Source organism: Calypte anna, chromosome 5A (assembly GCF_003957555.1).
Source record: "Calypte anna isolate BGI_N300 chromosome 5A, bCalAnn1_v1.p, whole genome shotgun sequence".
In the NCBI taxonomy this organism is placed as follows: Eukaryota; Metazoa; Chordata; class Aves; order Apodiformes; family Trochilidae; genus Calypte; species Calypte anna.
This window is the reverse complement of record NC_044251.1, coordinates 42,648,634-42,661,413: the sequence shown is the minus strand read 5'-3', so window position 1 is coordinate 42,661,413 and position 12,780 is coordinate 42,648,634. Positions and strand designations below refer to the sequence as shown.

General features: G+C 45.3%; 1 protein-coding gene across 1 annotated transcript in view; it reads right to left on the bottom strand.

The window, feature by feature from the left end:
* Nucleotides 1-12,780, bottom strand: part of MDGA2 (MAM domain containing glycosylphosphatidylinositol anchor 2) — a gene marked incomplete at its 5' end in the record, with an annotated part of 215,453 nt that overhangs the window by 38,397 nt on the left and 164,276 nt on the right. Inside the window, one exon of the mRNA XM_030452508.1 lies at nt 12,478-12,626. Coding sequence (XP_030308368.1) covers nt 12,478-12,626 — 149 coding nt within the window. The remainder of the gene's footprint in view (nt 1-12,477; nt 12,627-12,780) is intronic.

Genomic DNA, 12,780 nt, shown 5'->3' with positions numbered 1-12,780 from the left:
TGTCCCTGACCATGGCAGGGGGTGGGGATGGAGGAGCTTTAAGGTCCCTCCCAACCCAAACCAGCCTGGGATGTGATGGTGATTCTATGATCTGAAATCACCCCCTGTGCAGTCCCAGGGAACAACCAGTGACCTAATTCATTTTCTGGTGGTGGTTTCGAAAATGACCATTTTTTTTTTTTTCCATCCAAAATAATTACCCAGTGACATAATTAATGACTGTAGCTGCAATCAAGATGACAAACCCAACCCTTTTAAAGCAGCTTCAGTGCTTAGTCAACTCTGCCAAGGAGCGAGGTTGTCCTGCTAAATGAACTGGAAAAACAAGGCTGCATTTTAAGCAACCTCCAGGAGTCTCTGCAAAAAGAGATCAAGGATTAATAATGCAACCAGACAAGCCCATGATGCTCAAGTGCATTGCTGAGGTAAAGGAACACACTGATTTTTGCTTAACTTTTCAAGGAAGAAGGAATTTTTTTTTTTTCCAGCAAATGACAGCTCAGCTGCCAGGTATGAATGCTTCACCAGACTGTGGCTTAAACACTGCAGACAATTCATGCACCAGAGGGAAGGAAATAGCCCCGAGATGGTTAATGAAGTTCTCCAAATGGAAATGGGAGGCTCTGAATCAGCTCAGGAACACAGATGGGTTGCAGTAGGGTTGCTCATTTGCTTACTGCAAGGCAATATGGTTTGTACTCAATTTAAACGTATGTATGGAGCAGAGAATAAAGGATTCTCTAACAGCAAAGAATGGGTGAAGCAGTTGTCTTCAGAGACAAATCCCTCTCAACCCAGAAATCTGTGATTTTTTGTAATGCACATTATTGGACACAAGCATTTCCTCTGTCTGTACACGGGCTACTATGTCCTGATTTAGCTACAAACATCCCTTAATGAGAAGAAAGCAAAATCTGTGTTTAAGGAACTGCCAACCTAATCTTGCTACTAGGGGAAAAAAAAAAAAAAAAAGAAAAAGGGATCATTCTCATTCACCATCTCTTTTCTCCAAAATGCCACTAAAATTTGGACAGGGCTTTCAGAAACAAAGCAATCCTTCCTGGCCTCAGGATGACCAGAGAGTCAATGACTCTCTGGGAGAGTCATTGGGAGTGGGAGAGAGTGGGAGAGAGTGGGAGAGAGTGGGAGAGAAAGAGAACCACAGAATTATCACAGTTGGAAAAGGCCTGCAAGATCACCACATCCAAATGTCAACATCCCCCTCAATAAAATATATTAATACCTATCACCCACTAGAACCTGTTCTGAAGTGCCTCAGTCACATGGTTTTTAAATGCTCCCAGGGATGGTGATGCCACCACCTCCCTGGGAAGCCCATTCCAAAGTCCCATTTCACAATGGCACTGCTCTTTTTTTGGGTTTTTTTTGTTTTTTTTTGTTTTTTTTTTTTTTTTTGTCAAAACATATTTTTCACACTGAATTATTGCCTAATTTACATATCTCTGTTTCAGTAAGGACAGGATTTATGGTGAGCCAGTAAAAAACAGCCAAGTGTCTTACAGACATCTGGGCCTCCTGTTCTATTACAGAGTCACGGAACCACAGACTGGGTTGGAAGGGACCTTCAAGTCCCAACCCCTTGCCATGGCCAGGGACACTTTCCACAAGACCAGGGTGCTCCAAGCCCCACCCAACCTGGCCTTAAACACCTTAAGATTGATACAAAGGTGAAAGGACACAAAGGCAGCAGCCGGGTTTGCAGAACCCTGGAGGCAGGAGCCAAGAGAGCATCCCAGGCAGGAGCATCCCTGGTCTGCAGAGCTCCCAGTGCCAGGGTCTGTCCTGCCCCTGCTGTCCCTTAGGGAGTCATTAAGGCTGCTCCCAGGGAGTGCTGTTGGTGAAGCTGTGGATCTGATCATTGGTAATTAGGCAATTCATCTCCTTTTTATTTGTTACCTCTGAAGCTCTGCAGTGCTCCGTTTGTAAATGGGCTCATTACCAGAGCTGGGGGAAATCCAGGAGGGCCTCAAACAGATTTAATACTTTCAGTTCATGCACTGTCTAGACATGCAGATACTTACTCAACCTGAGTGGCCTTAGAAACAGCTCAGGAAGCTCAGAAGATAAATATTCCCCTTCAAAGGTTGCCAGAATTGCTCAGCCCAGTGCAGAGGGGAGATGCTCAGAGACCTGACAGCTTTCTTTGCCACACAAAGGCACTTTTATCTGGTACCAAAGACCAGAAATCGTGTGAACACTCAATACTTGGCCAACAGAAAAAACACTAACTGGGCTTTTTTCAGGGTGCAATGGAACTCCAAGCTCTTGCTTGAGTTTGGTGAACACCATTGCCTCCACTGGAGTCTAAGTTATTTTGCTGTGCTCCTTATAACATTTCTACCAGGGGCAAAGCCTGTGGGAACAGAGAAATGTCACAGGAGGGTGGTGAGGGGGAATATTTCACAAAAAGCCCCAGTCTGAGGGTGACAGCATCTCCCACAGTAACAGGAGCATCTCCCACAGTAACAGGAGCATCATCTCCCACCAGAAACAGGAGGCATCCAGATCACAGCTGAAGGCCCTACAGGTTAGAACCATAAACTAAAAAAATCCCCTGCCCCAAATGAGCCCTACTTGCAATGAGTTATTTCTGACCTTTGTCCCTGCTTCAGTAACATAAAATTATCCCAGAGGATTGCTGTCAAAGTAAGTCCATGGCAGCCCATGGAAGGAGGCAGGGATGTACCCTGCTGAGAGAGGGAGAACCTTGGCAGCAACTCAAGCTTTGGAACAGGTCCTGGAGGTGGGAGGGCAAAGAAGATGTAAGGACACATATGAAATAGTCAGAGGGAAAGAGGTGAAGCTCCTTCACTGCACATCACTTACTCAGCAGTTCAAACAGCTCAGTTCTGGAATCATTTAGTTTTTAGGACACTTGAGGGTGTCAGAAGTAGCTCTCTGAAACTGTCTTCAACTAAAGAGGATGCATCCTGCATCAGAATTACAGCTCTGTAATGCAAAAAGGCCTTCTCAAATATTTATCTATGCTGTATTTTACTATGACAAAAAAACCAGCTGCATGCCAGCCACACAACTCCTGCCATGCTTTTGCCCAAGGACAGATGCCATCATTTTTATCATAGAATCATAGAATCATAGAATCCTTGGGGTTGGAAGGGACCTCGAAAGATCATCTAGTCCAACCCCCCCTGCCAGAGCAGGGCCACCTAGAGCACTTCGCATAGGAACGTGTCCAGACGGGTTTTGAATGTCTCCAGTGAAGGAGACTCCACAACCTCCCTGGGCAGCCTGTTCCAGGGCTCTGTCACCCTTACAGGAAAAAAATTTTTTCGAATTTTTATGTGGCTCTTCAGTTTTCCAAGTTTTCCAGCTCTGGCAGTTTTCATTTCTGCACCTCCTTCAGTATTTCTGAGCCCCAGGAGGACACCACCTGAAATCCACACCAACAAGGAAACCATTGCTGCCATTTAGGGGTTTTCTGTTCAACAGTTTTGCATGACAGGAGACACAGACAAAATAACAGCACACTGATAAATAATGACAAATTTTCCTAGGAAATCATCAGCAGCAAAGTAGCTGCTGTTTGCATTCACTGGAGAACTCCCCAGCAGCAAGGTCTAAAGCAGCCCTGAAAACACCCACCCCACCTTATCTCCTCTTCTGCTGTTTGCTCTGTAAGTGGAGCAGAACATCTCCATCCAGGGCCCAGCTCCTGCAGGAGGGATGCCCACACACAGCTCAATGATTTAAAGCTCAGCCTTCTTTGGATGGTGCAGATGGAACCAGAAATTCAGCTGTCCCACCTGAGGCTCTGCCTGCACCCCCAAAGCAGGAGCTGGGCACACACAGGTACAAACAGGAGCCTCAACCCTACCACCAGAGTTTAAATGTAGTTGTAAAGCAAATAACTCACTTACTAAAATAAATTCCTCCAACTCGAGTGATTTCTCTCACAAAATCACTCTTCAGTTCTATTTTCTCCTGTCTTCCCTAAGCCTTGCCTGATCCCCTGCATTTCTCAGCAGCCATCTGTTCTTCTTGCCAGTTTTTCTGCTGAGGCAGAATAAATAAAGCTGAGGTTGCTCAGAGTGCCCAGGCTGAGGCTGCAGCACACACCCTGATTTTCATAGAACCCCAGACTGGTTTGGGTTGGAAGGGACCTAACACATCATCTAAATCCAATCCCTTGCCACGGGCAGGGACACTTCCCACGGGACAAGTTTTGTCAGTGCTGAGTGAGAGAATAAGCTCCTGAGTGCCAATAAACCTGGATTTCCTGCCCCTGGAGGGACACATCCATGAAAACCTCAGGTTGTGCCACCATCAATCACTGCTGGAAGCAGGAGAGCTCCTCCTCACACTGCATTTGTCCTGTTAGAAACTCCTACCTGGCTGTGGTTGGAAAAGTCAGGAAGGAGAGATGACAATAGAGACCTCTGACTCCTCCACTCTGTAAATACAGACGTAAAGACCTTCAGAAATGGCCCCCAAATGCCAAAGACATCCCAGGAAGGGCTCCACTGAGCTTGCTGGGAAGCTGAGGAATTCACCAAGTCTGCCCCAGGTCCATGGTTTTATTATTTTTTTATTAATGCTACCCTACCCCTCACTTTTAATTGAATTGCACCTTTACCAGCCCCTGGTGGGACCCCCCCCCTTGCCTGCTGCACCTCTGCTGCCCCCAGCACTGACCAGAAATGCAGAGCTGGCTTCAGAAATAACAGGAGGGAACTTGAGCACCTTCCTCTGTGTCCTGTTTCCTGAAGAAACCAGACCAGAAAGTTATTATGAATTGGGCATTAAAATTAGGAAGGAAATAGCCAGGGTTTATGCTCAGATAATGAAACTGAAACCCAGGCAGTCCCAGCAGGCAGCAATTGCTTGGATGAAATGAATATGTTGAATGTTGCTTGTAAGGGTGGTTTGGGTTTTTTTCTTGTTATGAAGAAAGGGAATTTAGTTTTACAGCCCCCAGTCCATGGTGGTGTGAATGGGCACAGCTCAGCCTGAGCTGTTTTCTCTCTGCATCTCCAGAAGAGTCAGCCCAGCACCTCCAAACCAAGCAAACTGGTTATACTGGGAACACACAGCTCAATACCCTGACCAAGAACAGTGGTCACAGCCAAAAGCACATCTTTGGTCACTAAGATACCACAGGATCAAAGGCAGAATGTCAGGACCTGATAGAAAAACATGTATTTATGTCTATAACCTTTACCTCTGGATTTACTAAGATGCAATCCACAGGATTTTATTTTTTTCCCCTCCCTTTTTATTTATTTTTTTTAATATACAAGCACTTGCCTCATCCAGCCCAAGCTTGGGAGATGTAACCATTTCCACATGGCAATTCCAAGCATTTGGTACAAATCCCAGCCCACATTGCTCCTTTTGCTGGCCTTGCACTCAGTCTGGTGAAGAACGAGCAGAGGAGGGATCAGTATTGCAAATGGAAAACTGTAAAACAGAACCACTGCTTCCCTAATCCAATTTACCAAACCCAAGTAAATCAATAAGATCCATGCCTTTGCATGTTGCAATCTCTTATTTTTTATTGTTAATTTCTCTTTTTATTTTTGTCCAAGCTCTCTCTGGTCTCATTTCACAAGTGCAGAAATACCAAAGGAAAAAAGCAAATCCTTGCTTGGATTTGCACACTTCAGAACAGTTTCTATCCCTCTGTAGAAAGCAGGCTTAGAACCTTTATGAAACCAACATCAGAAATACTCCAACATCCGTGTGACTTTTCAGCTCTTTCTCACTTCCTCCCTGGGAATCACTTACTGCAGATGTCAGTAATTCTGAATGGTCCTGCCTGCAATGTTTTGTACCCAGGCTGATGTGCAGCTCTTTTACAGGCTCTATAGCAAACTCAATGAAAACCCTCTGCTTGCAAACACCTTTTCCTTTGCAGGCCATTCTGTGACACCACCACCACCATCCTGATGGAAGGAACATCTGGAGCATCACCACCCAGCAGGTGGAGGCCCTGAGTGTGCCAAAGGAAACAAATATCTCCTAAGTGACTCTGAGTCAAGCACAGGGCTTCAGAACATAAAGGTTTTCATTCCTCTAATTCCATTTGCCCTCCACAGGCAGAAAAATGACACTTTTCTCTTCCTGTGACTCCCTCTTCAGCTGACAGGACCTTCCCTTTCCCTTTTCTGGCTTTCTGACTTGCTGTCATTACACCAAGCTCCACTTTTTTTCCCAAATACCCTTCCTAACATTTGCTGGGGTGGTTTCTCTCAGCTTCTCCTTAACCAGTGCTTAGAATGCTGAACAAGTTTCTGCTTTGCCCTGATTTCCTTCCACTGAATCATTCTCCTCTGCCTGAGAGATGCCTTCATTTTAACTCCAGTGACAAAGGAGGTGACAAGAAGCAGAAATGTGTAACACTGCTCTGAAGATTCATAGGGGTTTACACAGTCTTAATATTCCAGAAACAGTGAGAAAATCAAAGCAAGACAGGCTGAACCTCTTGTCTTCAAGGGTTTCACCTCCTTTTGGGAAAGGGACCAACCACTTCAAATCCCTTGCCCCTGCCCCAGTTGTCTGGACTGGTCCAGACATTTGAACCACAAATCACACCAGGATCCTTGCTCTTATCTCATCAACTAAATTCCTTTTTTTTTTTTTTTTTTTTTTTTTTTCCCTGTGCAAAGAAGCCACAGATTTTCATGAGGAGAAGACCCCATCCACAACAAACCCTTGGAGGGGGAGGGTCTGGCTGCACAGTGCAGAGCTGTGCCACCTCCTCAAGGAATGCTTTATGGCTCTGAGGATGTCAAAGGCAGCTCCTGCACTGACTCAACAAGTGGCTCTATGGCCATTCAGTGCCTCAGTTTTTAAGTGTTATTTGGGACCACTGAGTTGGAGAGGAGCAGAACCCTCTGCTGATGCTCCCTCCCAGCAGCCTCAAAGCAGACTTAACCCCAGCCCTGGGAAACCAGTGCCCATGTGCTGCAGCAACTGGAGACAGACAGGAGCCCATGCTTGTTCCAAAATAACATTACCCATGGAATGAATCCCCAGAAGGGAACAGACAGGAGTGTCTGGGCTTAAGCAGAGAGCAAAGAGCTCTAAATAATTCCTGTTCCTCCCCAGGGTTCTCCCAGGAGGAAGCATCTGTCCCACACTAGCATGCAGCAGGATGAGCCTGACTGAACAACCTCTGCTCTTTGCAGCTTTAAACAGTGCTGGGGCAGAGCTAGACCACGATCTTACTGAGACACTGCACAGAAACAGCAATTCCTGTGGATTTTCCCTTCTTCCACAGATCAGGTCTCCTCTTCCAACCTGTATTTTCCCTCTTACAAAGCACCCACAGGATCCTGAGGCTCCCCAGAGCACGACAGCTGCTCCTGGTACCCACCATGAAACACCTTCTGCCTCCTGCTCCTTGACCACATTTATTTTCCTTGCAGCCACCTCCTTTCCCACTCAGCAGCTTTGCTCCTGCCTCTCCATTCCACCTGCTCTCTGCCTGCACATCACCTCTGGACATTTCTCCCCAATCATTTCTTTTGCCAGGAAAACTCCTCCAAACTCTTCCTGGCTGAGCTGCTCCAGGCAGAGGCAGCCCCAGCTCTGCAGGCTCACCCTGTGCCAACCAGAGGAGCTGTTTTCCTGCTCTAACAAAGCTGTACAATCTATTTACTCCGAGCAGAACAGGTTGGCTTTAAGGAAAAGCCCCATGATCAGCCTCCTTTGCCCTTTAAAAGTTAAATTATCAAGCACATCCTTTGCCTTGCTTTCTACAACCTCCCAAACCCCAACATGGAGCTCAACTGCTCTGTGTCTCCCACAAAGCTCTTGTTTTTATCAAATGACCTTAAAAAGACTGTCAAATTACAGACTTTAACAATCCCACAGAAAATTCAGCAAGCTACAAACTTGCTGTCAGCCCAATATTCCCCAAATCCTACCTGGATTCTGTCTCAAGTGAAGCAGCAATGTACAGACTGGGGGATGAGGAAGGGAGGCTTGGGCTGGGATATTGAGGTTCTTAACAAAAAAGCAATTTACTGATCAGATAAAGGGACAGGTGTTAATTGAATTACAGCAGATAACTCCACAGTGACCCACAACACAGCCCCCCCAGCACTGTTTTGGGAGGCATGAGGAGATTCAAACAGAGATGAAGAGCAGGGACTGGGTGCAAGGGGCTGCTCTTCACCTCCTCCTGGAAACCCTCCCACTCAATTTGTGCCCAGCTGTGAGGAGGGTTTCTTGCCACTCCCAAAGGATGCTCATTCCCACTTCTATTGTTAGCTAAAAAAACCCATTACAAAAAAAAAAAAAAAAAAACCCAACCAACCAAAAAAACAAACAAAAAAACCAAAACCAAAAAAAAAAACCCCAAAAAACCCCTCCAAAAATCCAACCAAAACCCAAACAAAGCATTGCTAAGTTGAATAAAGCATCTAAACACAAAGAGCTCAGAAGGCAATCTGCTGGTAGTAAGCCCTGGTAGGTGTCAAAAAATATAAGTTAGGAAGTTTAATTATTGCCTTTGTTTCAGGGGGAATTACTGCAACAAAAGGATAAGTGTGTTCCAGAGGGCTCACTGGAACACCCAAGATTTATGTGTGGCTTCTGATAGAGGAAAGGAAAACATTTTGATTAGCCTAAGAGGGAGTGTTGTCAGGGAAATTAGAGTAAAGTAACTTGAGATAATTTTATAAATAGATAATTAAAAGTAAATTAAAATGAAATGGAAAAAAACAAAAAAAAAGAAGGTAAACTACCTAATGCAATTAATTTCATGCTATATTCTTTTACTTCAGCAAATTCATTTTTTTTTTTAAGTTTAACAGTTCCTCTCGGGTCCTGGGAAGCCTGGAACTGATCTGAGCTCAGGGATGGAAACAGCTGCATAAACAGGTATTAAAATCACCCAGTTTCATTTCAAATCAGTCAGGCAAACCCTAAGTGAAGCCCAGCCAGCATCCCTAGGTACCAAAGCTGTAACCTGGCTGTATCCCAACCAACTCCTCAGCTACCACACAACTTCCACAAGCCAAACCCCCTCTGTTCACCATAAATAACACCCTCAAACTGCATATTTATTTTGCAGCTTCCAAAGCTCCTCCCAGCAGGAGGCCTGGGGGGGATAACAGAATACTTCCTGCACTCAGGTTTTCAAACACAGACATTGTCAAGAATCTGGCTTCATCTCCCACCTCTTTCTCCCTGCACAAACCAGGCACTGAATAACCAAACATACATTCCCTAAATCAATAATTGCAGCATTATGGAGAGGAAAGCAAGCTCAGCAGGAGAGTGTGAAACAAGACCAAAACAAGACCAGGTGAATTCTCCCAGGTAAGCAGCAAAATGCCTTCATTTCATGGCAGAAGGTCCAGGATGGGAGCAGGAACCAAGGGCATGTGCCCAGCTGCTGGGTAGTGGGAGCCCCATGAGCCTAACTGGGTACAGCACCAGCATGGCACAGACCAGGGCTGGCAGCCCAACTGGTGAGATGTGACTTGGGGATGGACATGGTGGCCAAGGAAGTGTTCATAGCAAGGAGAATTCTCTTCAGACCCTGTGTTTTCCCTTGGGAAAGCCAAATCCAGCTGCCAGCACCAACCTCTGGCACACTGGTTGTGTTCCAGGCTTGGGAAGGAGTGGTTTGGCACACCAATTTTCTGCCTTTAGAGCTTAAAATCAGGAGACTTTGCATGGAGTTTGCTGTGGGATGATGAGGGTGCCCTGTGAAGGGGAATTAAGCAGAGGTGATGCCATTTAATGGGAGTTTACACAGGGCACAGAGCAGTTCTTTAATTGACCATTAAACCCCAAGCTTTCAGCAATAACCTCCAGGGAAGACAGATGAGATTTTTCTTTGCTAAAGGGTAAAGGAGTGGGGATGAGTCTGTTGAATTAACAATGCCTCTGCAAGAGGCTCCAACCTCCCTTAACAGTGCCAGTTCCCAGTGGGAAGTTCCCTGTGAATCCCTGAAGATGCCTTTGAGGTGGTCAGGAAAGATGTCTCAGTTCTCCAGGATCCCCCTGGGTTTCCATAGAAGGCTGTTATCTTCACTTCCATGGCTGCAGTCATCAGAAGGTGGCATTTCAAGAACAAAGCTGCCTCTAACAGTATCAGCTTGCATATATTGGCAATTGCATATTGAAATGGAAGGCCCTGTGACACCCTGTCACAGGGTGTATCTTCTGACACCCTGGCTAGGATTCACAGTTTACTCAGTGATCTATAGTTAAAAATAAACTCATAGAATCATAGAATCATAGAATCATAGAATCATAGAATTAGCCGGGTTGGAAGGGACCTCAGAGATCATCTAGTCCAACCCTTGACCCACCGGAGCAGTTGCTAGACCATGGCACTGAGTGCCACATCCAGTCTTTTTTTAAATGTCTCCAGGGACGGAGAATCTCCCACCTCACCGGGCAGTCCATTCCATAGCCTGATCACCCTCTCCGTGAAGAAATTCTTTCTAATATCTAACCTAAACCTCCCCTGGCACAACTTAAGACTGTGTCCTCTTGTCTTGTTGAAGGTCGTCTGTGAAAAGAGTCCAGTTCCCACCTCGCTACAGCCTCCTTTCAGGTAGTTGTAGACAGCAATGAGGTCTCCCCTGAGCCTCCTCTTCTTCAGGCTGAACAGCCCCAGCTCTCTCAGCCTCTCCTCATAGGGCCTGTGCTCGAGTCCCTTCACCAGCCTGGTTGCCTCCTTTGGACCTGTTCCAGGACCTCTACATCCTTCTTAAACTGAGGGGCCCAGAACTGGACACAGGACTCAAGCTGTGGCCTCACCAGGGCTGAGCACAGGGGCAGAATCACCTCCCTGGACCTGCTGGTGACGCTGTTTCTGATACAGCCCAGGATGCCATTGGCCTTCTTGGCCACCTGGGCACACTGCTGGCTCATGTTCAGCTTCCTGTCAATCCAGACTCCCAGGTCCCTTTCTGCCTGGCTGCTCTCCAGCCACTCTGTGCCCAGCCTGTAGCGCTGCATAGGGTTAGCTCAGAACTGGCTGACTAAGAATTAAATGAAAGGTTACTGCAACATAGCTAAATTAGTCCAATATTGTTTAGCATAAAGTACAAGAAATTACCATAAAGTAAGGAGAGGACAGCCCAGCTTGCCATGGGGCCACAGCCTGAGTGCCCAACCCACCAAGAGACATCAAAATACCATCAACTCTGACATCAGACAACTGCAAATCAAAAAGGTGGAAGAGTGTTGTTGGTTTCATTAGCAGCCAGGAGAAAACCAGGGATGCTTTTTGTCAGAGAAGCACAGGAGGGACACGAGTTTTCAGCTCTGCTGTGGCCACATACAGCACAGGATTTCAGAACCTTTTGCATAAACAGGTGGGCACTTGGGTGCATCCTTAGGCAGGGTCCTGCTTCAGCTCCTTTTCCTTACACCCTCCAATGAAAGCAGGGAAAGAAAAGGAAGACAATTGTGTGCAGATGATAGGGGTAGCTACAGCTACCCCTGGATCTGTCTACATGGAAGAGCTAATAAAAATATACAGATACACAGAGAGAGGAAGGTTCATTTCATTGCAGGTTTCTTTCATGTAACCTTTCAAGCATATCTTGAGCACCAGGCTCTACAAAAGCCCCCGAGGAACAGCTCTGCAATCACACCACAAATGTGCAAAGGAGTTTTCAGCATCTAGAAGCAGCAGAGAAGTAGATGGCAGCCAGCCTGCCAGAGGGAGGAGAAACAACTCCAACTTAGAGGAAAAAAGAAGAGGGAGAAAAAAAAAGAAAAGAAATAAAGTAAGATAAAAAGAAAAGAATGAAATAAAATAGAGCGAAGTGAGAATAATATGTAAAATGAAGTGAAAAGTAAAATTAAGAAAGGAAAAAGGAGATGAAGTGCAATAACATGAAATAAATAAAATAAAAAATAAAATAACCATAAAGCAAATAGAATAGAATAAAATAGGGTAGAATAAAGTAAAAACGAAAATTAAAAAATGAAAATAAAATAAAAATGAAAATAAAAATAAAAATGAAAAGATAAAAATATAATAAAAAAAATATAATAAAATAAAATTAAAAATATAATAAAATAAAGGCCCTGAGGTCCCCCAGAGGTCATCCCTCCCCAGGCACACCCCACACAAAAGAACTCCTTTCCTCACCTGCCTCATCCCCAGGCAGTAGGCAAGGATTCTGTCCACAGCAAAAAAAAAAACGAAGGAAAGTAAGATGAAAAGAAAAGAATGAAATAAAATAGAGCAAAGTAAGAATAATATGTAAAATGAAGTAAGAAGTAAAATTAAGAAAGCAAAAAGGAAATGAAGTGCAATAACATAAAATAAATAAAGTAACCATAAAGCAAACAGAATAGAATAAAACAGGATAAAGTAAAAATGAAAATTGAAAAATGAAAATAAAACAAAAATGAAAATAAAATAAAAATGAAAATAAAATTAAAAATAATAAAACAAAAGGCCCTGAGGTCATCCCTCCCCAGGCACACCCCACACAAAGGAACTCCTTTCCTCACCTGCCTTATCCCCAGGCGGTAGGCAAGGATTCTGTCCACAGCGTTGGGGTTCATCTGGGTCCACTGGAGACTGTAGGAATAGACCCGGGGTCTGTTCTGCCACAGGGGGTTGTAGGTGTCGTAGTAGAACTCGGGAGCATAGGCTTTGCCTGCAGGAGGGGGAAGAAAAGCACAGAAAGCAGAGAGTCAGCAGCAGGCAGCTCAGGGGGGTGCTCATCCTGCAGCCACCCCTCTGGGAGAGCCTCCCTTCTCTCTCCCCTTCTGGTTTGAGGAGTTTGGTTCCCGATCTTCTTCCAGAAACAC